Source organism: Oryza brachyantha, chromosome 5, assembly GCF_000231095.2.
Source record: "Oryza brachyantha chromosome 5, ObraRS2, whole genome shotgun sequence".
Taxonomy (NCBI): Eukaryota; Viridiplantae; Streptophyta; class Magnoliopsida; order Poales; family Poaceae; genus Oryza; species Oryza brachyantha.
The window spans coordinates 18,035,412-18,055,212 of record NC_023167.2 but is presented as its reverse complement, the minus strand read 5'-3'; the positions used below and the strand labels follow the sequence as shown (position 1 = coordinate 18,055,212).

At 42.5% G+C, this 19,801-nt stretch overlaps 4 protein-coding genes across 4 annotated transcripts; 2 read left to right on the top strand and 2 right to left on the bottom strand.

The window, feature by feature from the left end:
* Window positions 1-1,513: 1,513 nt before the first annotated feature.
* Window positions 1,514-7,735, bottom strand: LOC102717530 (ABC transporter B family member 21-like). The gene is made up of 12 exons (XM_015837199.2): window positions 7,496-7,735; window positions 6,842-6,896; window positions 6,333-6,508; window positions 5,878-6,099; window positions 5,552-5,790; window positions 4,692-5,217; window positions 4,341-4,614; window positions 3,611-4,262; window positions 3,289-3,517; window positions 2,940-3,206; window positions 2,597-2,860; window positions 1,514-2,501 (listed from the first exon to the last, which is right to left on the bottom strand). The coding sequence occupies exons 1-12, from the start codon at window positions 7,721-7,723 to the stop codon at window positions 1,833-1,835; spliced, it is 3,801 nt and encodes a 1,266-aa protein (XP_015692685.2). The 5' UTR covers window positions 7,724-7,735; the 3' UTR covers window positions 1,514-1,832.
* A 1,740-nt stretch (window positions 7,736-9,475) lies between these two features.
* LOC102717255 (transcription initiation factor IIB-like) lies at window positions 9,476-10,861 on the top strand. Its single transcript, XM_040524621.1, has one exon. The coding sequence runs from the start codon at window positions 9,588-9,590 to the stop codon at window positions 10,548-10,550; it is 963 nt and encodes a 320-aa protein (XP_040380555.1). The 5' UTR covers window positions 9,476-9,587; the 3' UTR covers window positions 10,551-10,861.
* A 3,858-nt stretch (window positions 10,862-14,719) lies between these two features.
* Window positions 14,720-15,710, bottom strand: LOC102708244 (histone-lysine N-methyltransferase, H3 lysine-9 specific SUVH3-like). The gene has a single exon (XM_006654678.3). The coding sequence runs from the start codon at window positions 15,649-15,651 to the stop codon at window positions 15,019-15,021; it is 633 nt and encodes a 210-aa protein (XP_006654741.1). The 5' UTR covers window positions 15,652-15,710; the 3' UTR covers window positions 14,720-15,018.
* A 163-nt stretch (window positions 15,711-15,873) lies between these two features.
* Window positions 15,874-19,583, top strand: LOC102707963 (DNA-binding protein DDB_G0278111). Its single transcript, XM_006654677.3, has 7 exons — window positions 15,874-15,982; window positions 17,633-17,698; window positions 17,787-17,836; window positions 17,945-18,009; window positions 18,723-18,814; window positions 18,927-18,998; window positions 19,267-19,583. The coding sequence occupies exons 1-7, from the start codon at window positions 15,980-15,982 to the stop codon at window positions 19,303-19,305; spliced, it is 387 nt and encodes a 128-aa protein (XP_006654740.1). The 5' UTR covers window positions 15,874-15,979; the 3' UTR covers window positions 19,306-19,583.
* Window positions 19,584-19,801: the final 218 nt, after the last annotated feature.

The window sequence follows — 19,801 nt, the reverse complement described above, 5'->3', positions numbered from 1 at the left end:
ATGGGATAATGCAGTCTGATCAAAGGATCTATGATTGGATGCAGAAAGCATCTCATCTATTGTGTCTTCTCCCTCTTGTTCCTGGGTGAAAGGTGGTGTTCTGTTGACAAATGGGACAATGCAGTCTGATCAAAGGATCTATGATTGGACGCGTGTAAGAAGAACGAGAGTCTAAGGGGTGTTTGGATCCCTCCTGCTTTTTTTTTAACTTCTTATCACATGGACACTAATTAGTATTAAATATAGGGTATTAATAAAACCCACTTCATATTCTAGACTTTCATGAGATGAATCTATTGAGCCTAATTATTCCATGATTAGTGAATGCGATGCTACAGTAAACATTTGTTAATCGTGAATTAATTAGGCTTAAAAAATTTGTCTAATGAAATAACATTTATTCCTACAATTAGTTTTATTATCCGTCTATATTTAATACTGCTAAATAACGTCCAACCATTCGATGTGACAAGAAACTATAAAACCCTAGATCCAACCGCCCCTAAATATATACGGGCATTCGGCAACGTTATCTATGTGATTTTGGCCTCCTTTGTTTGACCCTAGTTTTTATTCAAAAACAAGTTTGTGTGCTGTAGTACTATTCTACCGTTAATGCCGTTTTTGTCCACGAATTCAGCCCCAAAAAATGAAGACTGAAGTCTTCGGATTTCAGATCTGAACAGTGAACATCGTGAAAATAATTTTTTGTTGTTTTTATGGAGAAAAAGGAAAGTGATACACGTACAAAAAATTTCTTACAAACTCTGTAGATAAACTGATGTGGCAAACTGCGGTTGCATATTGACTTTGCGTTGAGCTTTCTTCATCGGAACAACTGCGTCGCTGCCGGAGAGAAAGGCTGGACACCCAGCGCCGCTCGTCGGCTAGCTGGAGCTCCACCTCCGTCCGTTTGGAAGAGATACCTGAAGCTCCTCAAACAGAGCAAGAGCAAAGAGGGATTTCAGTTTTGGCAGCCCCTCTTTTTCGCTTTTGTTTTTATTTATATAAACCAAAATTTAATTTTTTTATTTTAAAATTAGAGCAGATTTTGGGTTTTTTCATCGTAATTTATTTTCAAGCCTTGGTTTTTATGTCGTGAAGAGTATATATAAATTTTTTATTTATAAATTATTTCTTATTTGTAAATATATCGTTTGATTTTTTTTCCTTGTATAACCCAAACAATACCCTCAAGGAAAACATCACGAAGTGGTTGCAATTTGTCCAGAATGTGAACTTGATTTCGTTGGCCGTATAGCCTAATGATGATGTAACACTCGTGCCATTCGAAATGAACCATACGAAACTATAGATGCTCTGTAATGTAAGGTTGAACAATGCATTTCGTGCCATATGTTCCTATACTCTGACTCAATAGCAGATGGGAACTGAAACATTATTACCTTTTTTTTCATATTATAAAATAAAATGTTTAGCTTTTTCTAGATTAACATAGATACTGGTTTATAGATGAATATAATGAAAACTAAAACATTTTATAACCTCTGAAACGGAGGGAGTACTTGATAACTGCAAGCTTGTTAGCTCATTTGTTTGTACATATATGTAGTCCATCACGCGATAAGTTATCCTCATCAAGCATTTCCCCCTACATTTTTGTATATCAGTTGTACTGCAATGCTTTGATTTTGCGTCTTACAAACGAAACGCGTATTACATATTTACATGCAATATTTCACGGTACTGCGAGTTACAAGTGCTGCGACGATGGTCAGGTATTCGACACAACCTTTTCCAAGCTATTTACAATCTTACTACGAATGTACAGTTTCGTCATGCAATCCCATGGCACAGTGATCAGATCATGGTCACGAGGGCCTGGAGTCACCGGCGCGTTCGGAGCTCAAGCGGAGCTCCACCAACGAAGCGTACACGCCATCCTTCTGCGCCATGAGCTGCTCGTGCCTCCCCGTGGCGACAACCTCGCCGTTCTTGAGGACGGCGATCACGTCGGCGCCCCTGATCGTGGACAGCCGGTGAGCCACCACGACCGTCGTCCGGCCGACCATCACCGCCTCCAGCGCCGCCTGGACGGCGTGCTCCGACTCGGCGTCCAGCGCGCTCGTCGCCTCGTCGAGCAGAAGAATCCTGGGGTCCTTCAGGATGGCCCTGGCGATGGCGACCCGCTGCTTCTGCCCGCCGGAGAGCTGGACGCCCCTCTCGCCGGCGCAGGTGTCGTAGCCCCGGGGCAGCGCCGAGATGAACTGGTGCGCGTTCGCGGCTTTCGCGACGGCGATGATCTCCTCTTCCGTGGCCTCGCCTTCCTTGCCGTAGGCGATGTTGGCGCGAATCGTGTCGTTGAACAGGACGGGCTCCTGGCTCACCAGCCCCATCTGCTGCCGCAGAAACCCAACTTTCAGATTCTTGATGTCGACACCGTCGAGCGTCACTGTTCCTGAATCAGGGTCGTAAAATCTTTCCAGTAGTGCTATGACGGTTGATTTTCCACAGCCGCTCTCTCCGACAAGGGCAACCATCTGCAGGAAAATGTTTACCAAGATGAACAAATAAAAAATTTCACCTGATGGTAAGCACCAAAAGATTTGATTGTAAGGTGATAGAATCCTGTTACCTTTCCTGATGGTATTCTCAATGACAGATCTTTGAATATGTGTATATCTGGTCGGGACGGGTACGAGAAACAAATGTGGTGGAGTTCGAGCTCACCGGCCACATTAGCTAAGACCATGCCGTCATCACTGCTCGAGTCGATCTTCGATTCACGGTCAATCATGGCAAATATTGAAGATGCCGATGCCTTGGCCTTGGCAGAATCTGAACCCATCGCACTTGTCTGGGAAACTCCTATGGTTGCCATCAGCAAAGCAAAGAACACCTATAGAAGAAGTAATAGCACATTAGAAATTGCAGAACATAAAACAGCTAAAAGTATATCAGACTTAGAGTTCTCTCACTCTGAATATTTCAGTGAACGTGGCCTTGCCATCAAGCATGAACTTGGCTCCAACATAGAAACAAAGGGCATATGTAGAATACAGTACAAAGAATGATATACCGAAACCTAAGCCACTGACAATCCCTTGGCGTATCCCCTGTCGCACCGGAGCTTCACATTTTTTGTAGTAAGCCTTCATTATCCTATGCTCAGCACAGAAGGAAGCGACAGTCCGTATACTACTGACAGCGTCATGTGCTACTTGAGTTGCTTCTTCATATTTGACCTGCAACACAACATGCAGAAAAATATAGTAATATTAGTACATTTAATGGGATGGTACGATTTTCTCTTTCAGAGGTGAGTACCTTGGCACTTGCACTGAATCCCTCCAAAAACTTAATCTGGAAAAATCCCTGGAGACCCCCCAAAGGAAGCACTACCGTGGCAACAAGGGCAAGCCTCCAGTTTGCAACCATTGCAATGGTAAATCCAGCAAGAACTGTAACAGAGCTTCGAACAATCAATGCTAATGAGTCTCCTACAAGACGCCGAATATTTGAAGCATCAACAGATAGCCTCGCACCAATTGTTCCACTGGGATAAACAGTAATGGTAGTAAATAAAATGCAATGCAGATTTCATGATAAATCTGGGTAATGCAAAATTGTGGAATAAGCAGAGATTGACCTTGCATTCGAGGGATTGTCAAACCAACTGATTTCTTGATGAACAATTCTTTTAAAAGATAAAGAACGGATGCGCTCAACCAATTTCCCACCAGCCACTCCAAATAGGAAATTTTCCACTGGCAGGGAAATAAGTGAAGCGATTCCTGCTGCTACATACATCAATGTCCAGAACCGTGCATCTTTCTGAAGCTGATGTGGTGGCTCATAGAACGATTTTATGGAACTGGAGATCAACAAACCTAACATTGGAAAGAGAATACCTGCTACAACTGCAGCAGCTGTACCTAATAGAAGAACTGGTATCTCTGGTTTGTGAAGAGAAATAAGTCGACAAAGGGGCACCTTCTTGTGCTCTTCAATGTCATCTAATACCTTGGATGGTACCTCAGTAGACATGCTTTCAGGGACTATCATACCAGCTGCCGTGACTAAATGCACACTAGTACTCCCAAATGAAGTTCCTCGACTTAATAATTTCTTAAATGATTTATTGCTGCTTCTAGATTTGCTAATGGATATAGCACTTCGAACAGTTGAAATGGACCTTCGATAATCAGCATCAGATTTATCCAGTTCTTTAGTTACACCCTGCAGTTGGACAAGCTGAGAGTATGCACCATCGGGGTCCTTCAGTAGTTCAGTATGTGTGCCTGGTTAACATTAACAAGTCAGACACTAAAACATCAGAATCACAAGAATTACATGGTAGGTGAATGCAGGGTTCAGACCTTGCTCGACTACTCTTCCATGCTGCACGACTGATATACTGTCAGCATCTTTTATGGTGCTCAGCCGATGAGCTACTACAATTGTGGTCTTGTCTTGCATAATTCTATTAAGGGCCTCTTGAACCACTCGCTCAGACTCTAAGTCTAGTGCACTGGTTGCTTCATCAAGCAGCAGAATTCTGGGATTTTTAAGGATAGCCCTTGCAATTGCAATTCTTTGTTTTTGCCCACCAGATAGCTGAGCTCCATGCTCACCAACCATTGTGTCCAAGCCCTGAAAAAACAGAAGAGATGCTCAGTAATCACGAATGGAAATTCGCACAGGCTGAAGTATTTTTGTTTCTTTCATACATTAGGTAGATTGTCAATGAACTTTGCTGCATTAGCAAGCTCTGTTGCAGCCACTATCTCCTCGGTTGTTGCGTCTTCTCTGCCATAGACAATGTTCTCTCGGATACTAGTGGCAAACAAAAGTGGTTCCTGGCTGACAAGGCCAATCTTTTCCCTAACCCACCTAAGCCTCAGAGTCTTTATGTTAACACCATCAATCAAAACTTCACCAGCCTGTGGATCATAGAATCTCTCGATGAGATTAATCACCGTTGACTTTCCACTGCCACTCTCTCCTACTATAGCCATAGTTATGCCACTCAAGACATGCAACGAAAACCCATCAAATATCAATTGGTCAGGCCTAGATGGATAGCTGAAGTATATATTCCTCAGTTCTATATCGCCTTTGATGTTCTCTAATTGGATACCATCTGTTCCACTAGAATTAATTGCTGGCATTCTTTGGATTGTTTGCATCATTCTATAACCAGCAGCCTGCCCAGAAGCAAAAGCAGACATACATGGCGTTGCCTCACCCAGTGACCTGGAAAGTAAAATTTGTATCCAATGAGTTGGTTATATGCATTATCATGTGTGCTAGAATTTTCTTGTCCATATAAAATTTAGAGCAAAATAGAAATAATATATCACAGGTAAGGCAGTCCAAGCCATTTTACATTGAACCAAATGAATCAATTAAGAATTCCCTATAATATAGTTGAGCTATTATGCAGACATAGTGATATATAAGATTATGCACTATGAACCTAGGTCATTGGGGTCTATGGTAGACAATTATTTTCTTTGAGATTTCAGAATAACATTATACCTTTTAACACTAGAATAACATTAAGTAACTCTCCATATCAATCACTTACATTGCCCCAGTCATGAATGCCATCCAGACAGTGACAACTTGCCCTCCTTCATATCCTTTATCGATAATCAATTTTGCCCCATACCATGCTGCTAGACCATAAGTGCAGAACAGGATAAACATAATAAAACCAAATCCCAGGCCAGTTGCTGTGCTTTCTTGAACAGCAGAGACATATGCACTGTGAATGTATTTGTTGTATAATGCAATGGCTCGGTTCTCACCATTGAATGAAGCAACCTTCAATTGGGCAGAGCAAGATCTAACTATGAATCTATACTCTATAGTGACAGTTAGACATAAAGAAAAGGATTAACAAGGACATACCGTTCTGATAGCTCCAATTGTCTGTTCAACAACATTCCCTGCTTCATTATACTTGGATTGACCATGGGTTGACAGCTTTGATATAACCCATGACATAGTTGCTCCAGCAATTATTATAGGAGGAATACTTGAGAGCATGACACATGATAAAAGCCATCCTTTAGCAAAAGAAACTACAAAACCCCCCACAAATGTAGCAGTGAGTTGTATAAACTTCCCAACCTGAAAAAGAAGATGATCCCAACAGGTCACATATTCTCAGCATAAAAATGGCAAATAGACATCAAATCATTACAATCATGTAAGGAACATCTAATTGTCCAATCAAACATAGAACTTACTTCAAACACTGGTAAGAAATAATACATCTACTAGTTACAGTTATGATTCCTACGTGATTGGACCTTCAGAAAAGTAACATCAAACAATATATTTTCAGTACGGCATAAGTCTACCTTTTCACCTATTGCATCCTGGATGAGTATTGTATCTCCAGACATCCTCTCAACTACCTGTCCAGTTGTCATCTCCTTTTCAAAATATGCAATATCTTGCCTCAATACGGCTTCAAGATACAACCCTCGAATGCGGGCAGCTTGTCTTTCGCCAGTAATCATCCAACATGCAACCTCTGGTAAGACAATGAAAAGCAGTAATGACCAATTCACATACTCCATACCAGGCAGTGCCTCTAGCACAATCTACTTATTAATGTATTTATAGTTAATGTTTACTTCTGTTTTTAAAATGCCAGGATAAGAATAGGTGATCTGGAAATTTAAGACATTAACACAACCAAAGAATCACCGTTCTGTGAACATTCATCCCTGAGATGCAGGAGTTATTTCTCCTTCCCTTTTTGCTTATTTCAAATGAAAAAAGGATATTACCCGAGAAACAGTTTTTAAGGGAAAATTAAAGGGCATAAACGAACATATGACGTTGATGAAGAAATAGTACTCACGGAGGAAGCAAGCGAACCATGATCCAATAGCCAAATAGAAGAACTTCAGGCACACCTGAAACAACAGGGCAAGATTAGCCAAGGCTGAAATTTCAGCTGTTTGAATAATAGATATATGAAAAAACATTAAACGAGCAGCACCACACATAGGCATCAATCTTTCATACATCTCATGAGCAATAAAGTAAATTTCACAAAACTACACATACTTTGACCAAACTATTGATCACACTTTAAATGAAACCGTGCAGTACTAACTGAACGACTGGTGCAAAACTTAAACCAAAAACTATTCCAGTGAAGCAGTCGGGAAGGTATCATAGTACAGTATACAGTAAATTCCTTCCCCACAAAGTATTGTGGCATAGTCAACTTTGCCACAAAGTTTAACCGGTGGGAAATGATCCAATATCCCATGAACTGGGTAGCATTTTGTCAACACCACTTCACTGGAGTACGCCCAAAACTGTGGCAAACGGGAGAAGTAAAAATGAATTCAGTTCAATCAATAGGCGCTATCCGAAGTGTGCTTCTACCACTCCCACGCATCGATCGGCCGCGACGTGGCCGTGCGTCGTAGAAACCAAGCCTGCTACTGCAATCAAATCAAGCTAGGAACAAGCGGAAGCCGAGTTGCAGTTGACTAGCACGCGCCTTGGAGACGCGGTGGAGGACGTCGTCGTGGGAGCCGGAGCCGAACGCGTCGACGACCTCGCCGAAGACGAGGTTCATGAGCGGCTGCGCGGCGCCGCTCGCGACGGCCCCGGCCGCGCCGGCCGCCATGAGCAGCGCGTCCACCCCGTCCGCGAACCTGAACAGCCGGTGCAGCCCCACCTTCCCCTCCTCACCTCCTCCTCCTCCCTCGCTGCCCCGCGCGGCCATTCCTCCTCCTCCTCCTCCTCCCCTCCGCCCGCGCGACGACGGGGGCCTCGCATTGCGGCGGCCTCCGTTTTGTAAGGGGAGTGAATCCGCCGCGGGCGAGCTGATTCCGGCTGCGCGCACGCGGGGTGGAGGAGGGAGCCGCCGCCGGGTTGGTTTGGTTTGGTTTGGTTTAGGATGCCAACTTGAAACGAAAAAAGGAAAAACAAAAACAGTTCAAGAAAAAAAAAAAGACACAACGTTCGCAAAGTTGACTTGCACTAATCAAAGACTTGAGAGTTTTCGTGGCTTAATTTCCAAATCTTTCAGGATATACCTAGGCAAATACGAGATACCCTTATGTATTTTAATAGAAAATATAGTTAACTTTGATCACATATTGATCCTTTATTTTATTTAAAATTTTTATATAAATATATGAAAAATGTAAGATATAGTGAAAATACACTTAGGCCGCATTCGTTTGCCAACCATAAGTTAACGTATGTCACTCGTTTTTTGAGCGCACGCTTTTCGGACTGCTAAACGGTGTATTTTTATAAAAAAATTCTATAGAAAAGTTATTTTAAAAATCATATTAATCTATTTTATATATTTTTTAATAATTAATTAATCATGTACTAATCCCCTCAAGCCGAACGCGGTCTTAGTAATAAATTCAATCGTAATAAAATAAATATTAAATATGTATTTTTTAATGAGGTGAATTATTAAATGGGTGTCAAATAGTTAGCGACGTAATTTATTAAAATGCAGATGGATTGCCACTGCACCACATAAAAGCACCATAGCAGTTAACCTTGTTATTTTTTAACTTATTGAAAACAAATTATTTACCATATTATCGCTGTGAATTGTAATAAATTTATAACTAGGTTAAGTGCTATAAGTAATACAATTTCTTTTATCAAACAAATTTTGAGACACGTGAAACCGATATATTCGTGTTGGCTTATACAAGACATAATGCACCATTTTATACCGTCTAAATTAGCATTACGTCCACTCAACACATGAACTATAGAATTTTTAAAGGTTGATGGGTGATGTAATCTAGTTTTTGGATGGTTAAAAAATGGCAAGTTGAATGGTTATACACCAAGTTCTTCTCTCTTCCTATGTGCTCTACTAATTATTGTTGATTTGTTTTACCTCTCTTCTAAATTTCTAGCTCCGTCATTGCCTCATTGCTATATTTTCTCTTACGTACCGTGAAAAAATATAGAAGTTTTATTACATACCACCTCATTGCCAGTCAATTCAATGTCTTTCGGAGTTTTCTAGTCGATGATGCGATTTGTTTCATTTCATACCACTCGTGTCCATTTTCTAAATTCAAATATGCTAAATTTTATAAACTAAATGATAAACTGCGACGAGAAAACTTTAAAATCAACTCTAAATTTAATGTTAAAATTTTAAATGTGAGTTATAAGCATAAAAAACAAAAAGGTAAGACCCACCAGCTTTACTGGAATATTAATTATGAAAATCAGTACAATTCTAATAAGAATTCCTCAAAGTTCTTCGTTTCAAATGATTTACTCTTACGTGTGATGGTATTGTTCGAAAACATTCCATATTTCACCCAAAATTTTTGGTAAGGATCCAATTGTAAATTGTGGAAACTGCGGGGCCCGATTACGATTTCCCGCGCGCACCGACCTAAATCGTCCATAAATAGCAGCCCGGCCCCAACCGCCCCCGCGAGGCTTCTCTTTCCCCAACTCTCCCCTCCGATCGATCTCCCGCCGCGCCGCGATCGCGAGCCGACACCGAGCTGAGCGAGAAACCCGCGCGCGCGCGGCGCCGCTCCCGGACAAGCTAGGCAAGCAAGAACCAGCTCGCGTCGCCGCCGGAGGGGGCAATGCACAACGTCGCGGCGGCGCGGGACGATGGGTTCTACTGCCCCGACTGCCACCGCGCGACGGCGGTGGTGGTCGACCACGCCACCGGCGATACCATCTGCACCGAGTGCGCGCTCGTCCTCGAGGCGCACTACATCGACGAGACCTCCGAGTGGCGCACCTTAGGCAACGACGGCGGCGGCAGCGACGACCGCGACCCCAACCGCGTCGGCGACCGCAGCGACCCTTTCCTCCCCGACCAGGTCGGCGGCACCACCATCACCTACTCGGGTCCGCTCAGGAGGCAAGCCAAGAACGCCGGCGGCGAGGGCGCCCCGCTGACGATGCGGAGGATCGACGTCGGTGTGTCAACGGAGAAGACGCTCGTCGCCGCGTTCAAGGCCATCGCCGACATGGCCGACCGGCTTGGGCTCGTGGCCACCATCCGGGACCGGGCCAAGGAGGTGTTCAAGAAGCTCGACGAGACCCCCAAGGGGTTCCCGAAGGGGCGGCACCGCGACGCCATCTACGCCGCCTGCCTCTTCGTGGCGTGCCGCAACGAGGGGATGCCGCGGACGTACAAGGAGCTCGCGTCGGTCACCGCCGAGGGCGCGGCGGCGAAGAAGGAGATCGGCAGGCTCACCACGCTCATCAAGAGGCACCTCGGCGAGGAGGAGGGGAAGGCGATGGACCTCGGCGTCGTGCGCGCGTCCGACTACCTCCGCCGCTTCGGCTCCCGGCTCGGGCTGGGCCACGGCGAGGTGCGCGCCGCGCAGGCGGCGGTGCGCCGGGTCGAGGAGGGCGCCCTCGACGTGCGGCGCAACCCGGAGTCCATCGCCGCCGCCATCATCTACATGGTCGCGCAGCGCGCCGGCGGCAGAAAGTCCGTGCGCGACGTCTCCACCGCCACCGGCGTCGCCGAGGCCACCATCTCGGCGGCGCAGAAGGAGCTGGCCCCGCACGCCCGCACCCTCTTCGGCTAGGGGTAACACGCCGCGCCGTACGTGTCCGCCATTCTTGATTCTTGGCAAGTGTTCGACGACATGTCGGCATGGCCAATGGCTTGGACATGTGAACTTCGTTTCGTTAATCCGTTCTTGATTCGTTCGGTTTCAAGCTTGACGATCCCATCGAGATAGTACTGTTGCTAATTGCTACTGCTACTCGCGAATGAGCTCATGAACGTTAGAGGCATGTTGCATGACCTCGAAAACGTGAAGCCTGTTCTTGCGAGATAATCTCGCAAATTCTCCGGGTGGTTATCTTTGGGTGACTAAGAGAAAAAAAAAAAGAAACGACGTATTTATAAAGGAAAATATTTTGACTTAATCTTTAAGTGCATATTCTTGGTTATCAAATTTTAAGGTTAAAAATTTAAATTTTGACTTTACAAACAGAAGTGAAAAGACAACTTAGCAGGGTTTCCCCACTGTGGGGTCTAGGGGCGGGGGTTTACCTCACCCTAGTGGTAACCATGACAAACTGTACATAATTTATCAAAATTTTATTTATTTTTAAATTTATCTATATTTAGTATGGTTATCCCAATGCTATTAGAGCGAAAAAATAAACAAGACAATGAAAAATTAAATTAGTTTTAGGGTAAACACTAGGTTACCAGGATAAACGGCGGTTTGGAAAACCTAGTTTAACCGAAAGAATCCCATTCGGTGGTTGATTGTTTGAGTATTTTTTAAATAAAAATATATGTGAACAAACTTTTATATACGTATTCTTAGTGATCTAAAAGTCAAGACTGTAAATAAATTTTGGTGAAAAAACCATAAAATAAACTCTATAGGTAAAGTTAAAAATTTAAATTTTGGCTTATAAACATATGTGAAAAGATAGGAGGGTCGGCTAATAGACCATTGGGAAAATAAACGAGACAATGAAAATTTAGTTTTAGAGTAAAATTATGTATTTTTCTTACCATGTTTTGCAATAAGACATTGAGTTTGAAATAAATCGAGTAAGTTGTTTATTTCTGATTTATGTTTTGCAATAAGACATTGAATTTGAAATAAATCGAGTAAGTTGTTTATTTCTGATTTCCTAGTAAACATCGTTTTTGGGTGGAGTGGGGAGTTTTTGTTTTTCTTTTCCTACGGAGGGAGCGGTAGCGTGAGAGCAAGAAAGGACGACTGCTTTTAAGCAGCAGAGAAACATCAAACTACCAATAAAAGTAGAAAATGATGCGATAAAGCCTAGTTTCACAATTCGAATTTTGCCACAAACCAAGCCTGAAAACAGTAAGCATACAAGCAAGCGATGAGATTGTCGGGTTCAATTTTTTTTTTTTGTAGTTTTGGTGGGAGGATTGACAGCAGCACTAAAGGGTATTAGTACCAATTGTACAGCCGAATCACCTGGAGATATACCAATTAAACGAAACTGACATGGGTTGTTGAGCTGCTGTTACTCAGACATGTTACTCTGAACAGTCTATTTGGGTACCAATGATGCAATGCTGGCTAGGCTTCGGAGTTCAGGTTGAATACTTGAATGCCACATCAAGGGCATGAGTAAATAGTAACAAATGCGAAAAAAAATATATATATTCATCGATGTATTTGCTCGGCAGCAGAACTTTTATCTTCCTAGTTCTTGGAAGAGATCCATAAGGGCAAATTGGCAACGGCTTCACACACATGGAGAAAAACACATGGAGAAGGAACAATGAAGCATCAAGAATCAGAGTCTCTAAACAGAGATAGAGCACCTATCACTGACGGACTCTGTCATTATAGGAGTGACTGTTTGGTTTTTTTTTTCAAAAAGTGAAACAAAATAATTGCAAACGAAGAATAATTGGTACTAAAACTTCTATATATGTGTTCTCGCGATCTAAAAGACAACGCTGAAAAATAAACTACAATAAAAACCCCTAAATTAACTCTTGAGAATTCAAATTTCGGCTTATAAGAATAAGCAAAAGAGAAACAATGAGTGCGATAAATTGAACATCGACTGGGACAACCGATCTGGCCAATATGATTCGAGCCATCACAACATAGCTTTTGTTTGAGAGTTCACACAAATATGTGTAACAATTCAAGCCCACCGTCATGCTGTAAATACAGAGTGAAGGACGACTCCGAAAGAACGATGCATTACACTCGCAGAAGTAAGCATTACAACAAACAGATTCCTACATAAGAATTGCAAAAGCATTCCAACTAGGTTGGAGATATTCTTCAGGTACTTTGTTAGGAATAACAAGACATACAACTAGCCTCGTATCACCCAAAGAAGCCTCCCAACATGCACCTAAGCTTTCTAATGAAGATCAACCTGGTCCTGGATTTTCGTTTCTTACTATGATAGCCAGTAGTATACTAGTCTTGGAACAACATGAGTTAGATATTATCAGTCAAATATCACCAGAACAAGGCTAGGACCCCAAATAGAAGGGGTTGGTAAGCTAATATTGAATTTAAATCCTGTATATCTTTTCAACTCCTAATTAAGGTCCAAACAAAAGTAACCAACTAGAATAACCATAGGAAGGCAAGGCAATTCGACCAACAAGCATCACCAAGAGAAAGAAACATACAAAGGAATGTATTCTGCTTCCAAGATATAATGGTAATAGCTGATGGCTAGTCTTGATACTCCAGAGACACCTTGTATGCTTAATTCCTAGTTACCAAAGAAACATAACAACAAAAGCAGCAAAAATGCACCAACCAAAATCAGTTGAGACACAACTTATCCTTTGCTTATAAGAGACAGACAGAAATATGTTCAATATCACTCAATATAAAATCTAGTGTGGTTGTCATAATTCTGCAAACCGTTTGACTGATATATATTCATCTGAAAGTTCATGGGAACTTGAGTACTTAACAGATGATGTTATTTGGCCAAATAACCTAGCAGCCCTTCATTCAACATTCACAAACATATTGACAAACAGTGATGTTAACACAAGCATACAAAAGCTTAAACACTCTAATATCCCATTCAGGGTTTACGAAACCATGTAATGAGCCGTTACCACCGCCTGCTGGATGCGCGGTTACCATGAAAACTGCAACAAATTCACGTTCAAACAATTTGAATTCAAACTCCGTGACTTCTCTGCAGTTTTCTTGACAAAACCACAAGATTTCGAACAATTATCATGCGGATTGGTAGAAAACCATGGCCAATTGAGTTCACAGGATGACAGGAACATAAATAAAAAACCTAAAATATTTAAAAAGTTATTGGAAAAAAAAGAAATAACTACTATGGTATATTTGGCACATGGACATATCAGTTGGTAAATAAAAAATTTTGGCATGTCCTTTGCTAAAAATTTAGCATTCAAATAATTATAAATGACAATTCACAATTGAGCAATCAATATCCAACACAATTGATATTTAAAATTCATGCATGCATGTAACATAGTACAATATCAAATAGTAGAAATGTTATATTGTTCAGCATATGCTATCAATTAGTTCAAACTAACCTATTGATAATATTGCAAAATAATACATTCAACTTATTAAACACTAAATATTTAAACCAATTAATTTTCCCCTTCAACTAACTTCTTTATAATGTCTAAAATATATATGTATGGTACCTATATATAGATTCCACTAGAAACATCATACACAAATAAATTGAAAATCTTTAGTTTTTATGATTTACACTACTCCCCACAAACATTCATTCATTCTTCTCATATTTAATCGGTTTTGGCTTCCAATTTGATCGTAGCAACATTATTTTCAATTTCATCACCAAACTGCTTTACAAATCCATACGTATTACCATGAATATTTATGATTTTTTTCACATTTATTTCAAAATTTTTGAATTCAGTTAAAATTTGCATGAACCAGACAGCCTGTAACCTTGACCATGCCTCAGCGGTTTGGTCGGTTACCGGCGGTTTTGGGAACCCTGATCCCATTCAGCACAACAAATAAATGCATGTTAGCATTCATCAACCAAAGTAATATCCCTCCACATCTTCCACTCAAAAATGTCAGCAGCAAATGTGATACACCACATTGGCGTGGTCAGTTGCAATTGCTGGACCAGCTACTGCATAACCAGCTGAGCACTCTTGCAACTACTTGATTAAAAAACACACCATGCACTTGATGCAGACCACTATTTCTGCAAACATAGCAATCTCGCAAACAAGCAATGAAACAAACAAACAGCACAACAATCCAGGGATGCATTGGGAATTAGACATCAGTACAGCACCAAAATAACATAACACAATCACATGTCTCACTCTCACTTGTCTTTCACATTTTTATTACCATGTGAAAATGCGGAATCAAAACAGGCACGCGGTAAGTCTCCAGCACTATATGACTCTCTAAGCTGCTACCTCACAGGAATATTAAAGTAGTACTAGTGTACTACGGGAGAGGGGGTCATCCAATCTCGTGAAGCCATAGCAGCAGAGCAAAACTTGTGACGCATCACAGCACCAGATTACCTCTTCAGGTGGAGGACGACCATGCCAACGACGGCCGCAGCGGCGAATCCAGCGGCAGCAGCTGCAATCACCCCTTGATAAGCTACCTCAGCTTCCTTAGGAGGCACTGTCACCGAGGGAGCAGCAATCTCCTTCTCTGCATCGGCGGCGGCGGATGCCCTCAGGGCCCTGAGCTCCTCCTCGAGGGCCGCCACCTCCTTCTGCACGCTCCGCATCTCGGCGTCGAGGTCCGCACCCCTCCGCACCTCGGCCTCGCGGGCGGACCTCTCGGCGGCGAGCAGCTCCCCCACGCGCTTGATCTCGTCGCGGAGCGAGGCGGCCTCGTCCTCGGAGGCGGCCACGGCGTGCTCCGCCGTGGCGATGTCCTCCCTCGCCTGCGACACCAGCCCCTCGAGCCGGTACGCCTCCGCGGCGAGGAAGCGGTTCTCGTGCTCCACGGCGGCGAGCTTCTCCTCCAGGTCGCGCTTCGCCTCGCGCAGCGCGTCAATCTCCCCCGCGTCGTAGGCCTTGCCGGCCGGGTACACCCCGCCGCCGGCCCCTCCGTTGGTCAGCGGCTGCTCGAACTCCCCGCCGCCGCCGACGCCGCCGCCGGCCGTGGGGGAAGCGAACGTCTCGTCGCCGCTCTCCATTGCAAAACCCTCGCCGCCGCCTCCCCTCCGCGTGGGGAGTCTTTTACCCCTCGAAATGGATGGAAAGCGGAAAGGAAAGCGAGTGACTTTTCTGCGAATATATTACACGAGCTCGCGGAAAGCGATTCCGATCGGACGGCCCAGCGAGGAATCTGCCGGATCGGACGGCTGAGATGGGCGGAGAGATTCCAGATTGGTTGCGTTAAATCCACGGGGGAGGAGAGAGAAAAAGAGCGCACAGAAATTTGCTCTCCTCTCTCGCCGCCGCTGAAGTGGAAGGGCCCCGACCTCGCGAGGCGCGATCTCCGGCGAGCGCGCGGGGGGAAAGATGGTAAGAGCGACGCTCGGGTCGTGTGGATTCGGTCGCGAGTCTCTCCTGACCCATGCGCGCGCTTAAATCTCTAGGGTTTTACTGTGGGATGGGAGGGTCTGGTTGGCCAGATAGTAGTATGTGTTGGGTGCTCGTCTTGATCCCTTTGTGATTGTTTGGTGTCTAGATTGTTTTGCCTATTTAATCGAGGGAAGTGGAAATAGGGGTTTGGCGAAGCATTGTAGGCTGGAAAGTTACATATCGTGATGTTTTTTGTGATTTGTTTTGCTCTATCAATTGACGAGTGGCTGAGGGGAAGGGGAAATTTTTAGGTTTTCGGAGTTTGCTTATGCTGATTTATCTTGGCTGATATTGGCAAGTCATAATGGTGTGCTTGCTTGATCAGCAGAATGGAAGAAATCAATATTTGGTGCTTCCATCATGGGTATGAATACTAGATTAGATGGACAGTCACCAGCCAGAATTGTCTCTTCTTTATCCTGGAATTTAACCTGCTTGTCTCGAGAATAGAAATAATTGTAACAAAGCCCTGTAACGAGTTGGGTGTGCTATTCTGTTGGAACTTGAATTCAGGAGTTGCATTTGTGGTTCCATGTCTAAAAAAAAATGTCTTCGGCTCCTTGCTTCATGTGGTTTTGCACATGAGTCTTTCAAAATGAATCGCGCATGGTTTTACACCTTTTCATATGAACTGTAAAGCCTCTACTGCTACTAGATCTTGGTACCTTTACAACCTTTTTCTGTATTGCCTTTTGTTAGCTCCTTGATGTACTCCACTATCGTAACTATTGATCTTACTCCTACCAGACAAAGCAATTGAGATCACCTGCAGTTATAAGTGCAACTGTAACTAACAGTCATTGCATGACTGTCAGATCAAAAAAGAGTGGCTCAGATTTGGTAACTTTAACAGTCATTGCATGACTGTACCGCACATAGAAATTCCTGTAGTGTACTGTAGTGCTGGCTGCCAGGTTGTGACGTGACACAAATCTTTGCCGTTCATCAGTTGATCAAACGGTGGTTGATGGATCTGACTGCTTAACTTGCAGTCACTACTGTAACTGCACCGGGTCTTGATCTACACAAAGATGCCATACTTTGATTTTAAGCTGTCAGGGTTCAAGAATTTGATCACTATTGCGCCTTATGCTCTCCTCAAACACATTAGCTTGTGATATCAGCATGAAACTTACTTCCTCTTAGCTGCAGTGTTTCTGTCAGAATTTTTTTTCTTCTGGTTTGGTCTTCCATGATATTTTCTTATGTTGTTCATAATCAATTCTGCTAGCATCCCATTGTAACATGATATGTAAGAACTTTAGGACTTGGATGTTTTAATTTTATCTCCCATGTAGTAGAATATATTGATATTCTGCTATGGTTCTTGCACATAACGAAAAATCTCTGGTTTTGTTTGGTCATTTGATCCATGTAGTCTTCCAGAAAGTTAAAAGACCCAATTCTCTGTAAAGATTAAACTTTATTTTTTACAAATGCATGTTTTAGGTGTCTTTCAATTTCAAATGTATATATGAAGATTATCTTGTCTAAAGCATTACAAATGTTTGCCTTGACAATATTTTAGTTTACATAGAAGGAAGGGACTGTTCTACTATTTACCTTCTTCTTATGGATTCTTATTGCTAGGCTGACCCAGAGTTGGAAGCTATCAGGCAGAGGAGAATGCAAGAGCTAATGGCACAGCGTGGTGCGGTAAGTTACTGTGTTTCATGGTGACAAGTAGCTTCAACGACAATGCACAGTTTTCTTGTCTGACTTTGATATACTGTTTGACCTTTAGGGAAATCCGCAAAATGAAGGGCAACAGAAAGCTCAAGAAGATGCAAAGCAGTATGCTCCATTTCTTGACCATTTTTATCCAGAATTTGGCCTAATTTGTCTTATGTTATGTTGTGTAAAACTCTGTGTGGAACTTTATTTGTTTTACCTAATGATCAGGGAAGCAGAGGAACGGCGGCAGATGATGCTTGCTCAGATTTTATCTTCTGAAGCTAGAGAGAGGCGTAAGTTCTTGCTGTTGTCATTTTTGTTGCATACTTGCACCTGTTTTTACCTTTTTAGATTGCATATTGAATTGCAGTCATATTTAGGGGGTGTTGGGGAGATAATTGAGGTCCTTGTCTTATGTGCTTTGTCTTTTTACCGCAGTTCTTTGTATTTTTCTCAGCAGCGGTGTACTGTTTATATGCTTATGTGCTTAGTATCCTATCATGATACTTCTGAAAGCACCAAAGTGGTTAAAATAATTACTCTATGTTGCTATCTGCATACTTGGAGTTATCAATCATCCTTCTCTTAGGAATCATTATATTTGTTTCCTTATTTTTAACAATGACTTACAGATTTATAAAAATATTGAAATTTAAACAAGAGAATGGTGTGAATGCTGATTGTGCTGGATTTGGGTTTCCAGATGATTTTCAATGTTGAATTACAGGGAATGCTGTGATCTCCCCCCTTAAAATATGCGTACGCAGTAAACTAACAAAATTATATATCTTGGGTTGTCCTTTTGTTGTTGGTACTATGGTGGTGGGCTGGTAACTGGCAAACAATTGCATGAATATATGATGCATAATGTGCTTAACGAAACCAAATGTGCTGAATAAGGGTGATGCTAGGAAAAGACATACCATTAATCTGCTTACTTGAGGTGGCACATATTATGGTGAAAAGGTTCTACAATGACGTAATTTTTATCTTGTGGAACTTTCAGTCTCCCGCATAGCTTTGGTCAAACCTGACAAAGCAAGAGGGGTGGAGGATGTTCTTCTGAGAGCTGCTCAGACTGGTGGAATATCTGAAAAGGTAATAGAGGCGGATAATGTTGCATCATGTACTCTTTACTGTGTCAAGCGACTCAGAAGAAAGGTTTATCTGAAGGTGGACCTTTTTTGCGGGGTAATTTTCTGGCTTTCAGGTGTCTGAAGAAAGGCTCATTTCACTTCTGGAGCAAATCAATACCCACACTAGCAAACAGACAAAAGTTACGGTATGAAAAACGGGGAACTTCTAGCCGTTTTTTACACGCCGTGTGCACTTCATTGAACAAAACTACTGTGCTTCCAACAGTGGCTTCTGATAGCTTCATTACACCTAATTTAGTTTGGTTTATAAAGATTCTCTCATGTTGCGATTTTTTTCACTTGACTGGTTGCACATAGTCGAAAAAAAGGAAAATGAATCTAAATTTTCTAATAAAGATACATTATCGCATGGCCATCAATTTAATTTTAATTATATATATGTTCATTTTTCAGATTCAGAGGCGCCGGAGTGTTCTTGACGACGACGACTAGCTGCAAGCGTTCTATGTGTGTACGATGAGCTGGTGAAGGAGTCCGCACCCCTCAGTAGTGCAAAACTACTCGGTATAATGTCGGCAACCATCATAACTTGGTTGACTATTTGATGGATTTTCGTCGTATATGAATTAATTGGAGTTTCTTTTGGCTTGTTCAATTCGGGGAGGCGTTCAAACTTTTATAGCTACTCAGTGAGTCAGTGTGCTGTACTGCTGTGTCAATTTGCGTGTACTCCACTTCCATCGTAACATGAGCCAGATGATATATTACTACCTTTGTCTCAAGATACTCCGGTAGTTTGAGATGGATATATTACAGTAAGTAAGTACATGTCGGTTCTTAAACTTGTGGCGGGCGCAGTTGTCACTTATGTCCATAAACTTAAAAAATACACGTTTAGGTCCATAAACTTGTTTTAATGTCTAAAATCATGGACTTAGATGGTACGTACGTTAAATTTGAATGATACATTTAAAATAAGTTTATGGAC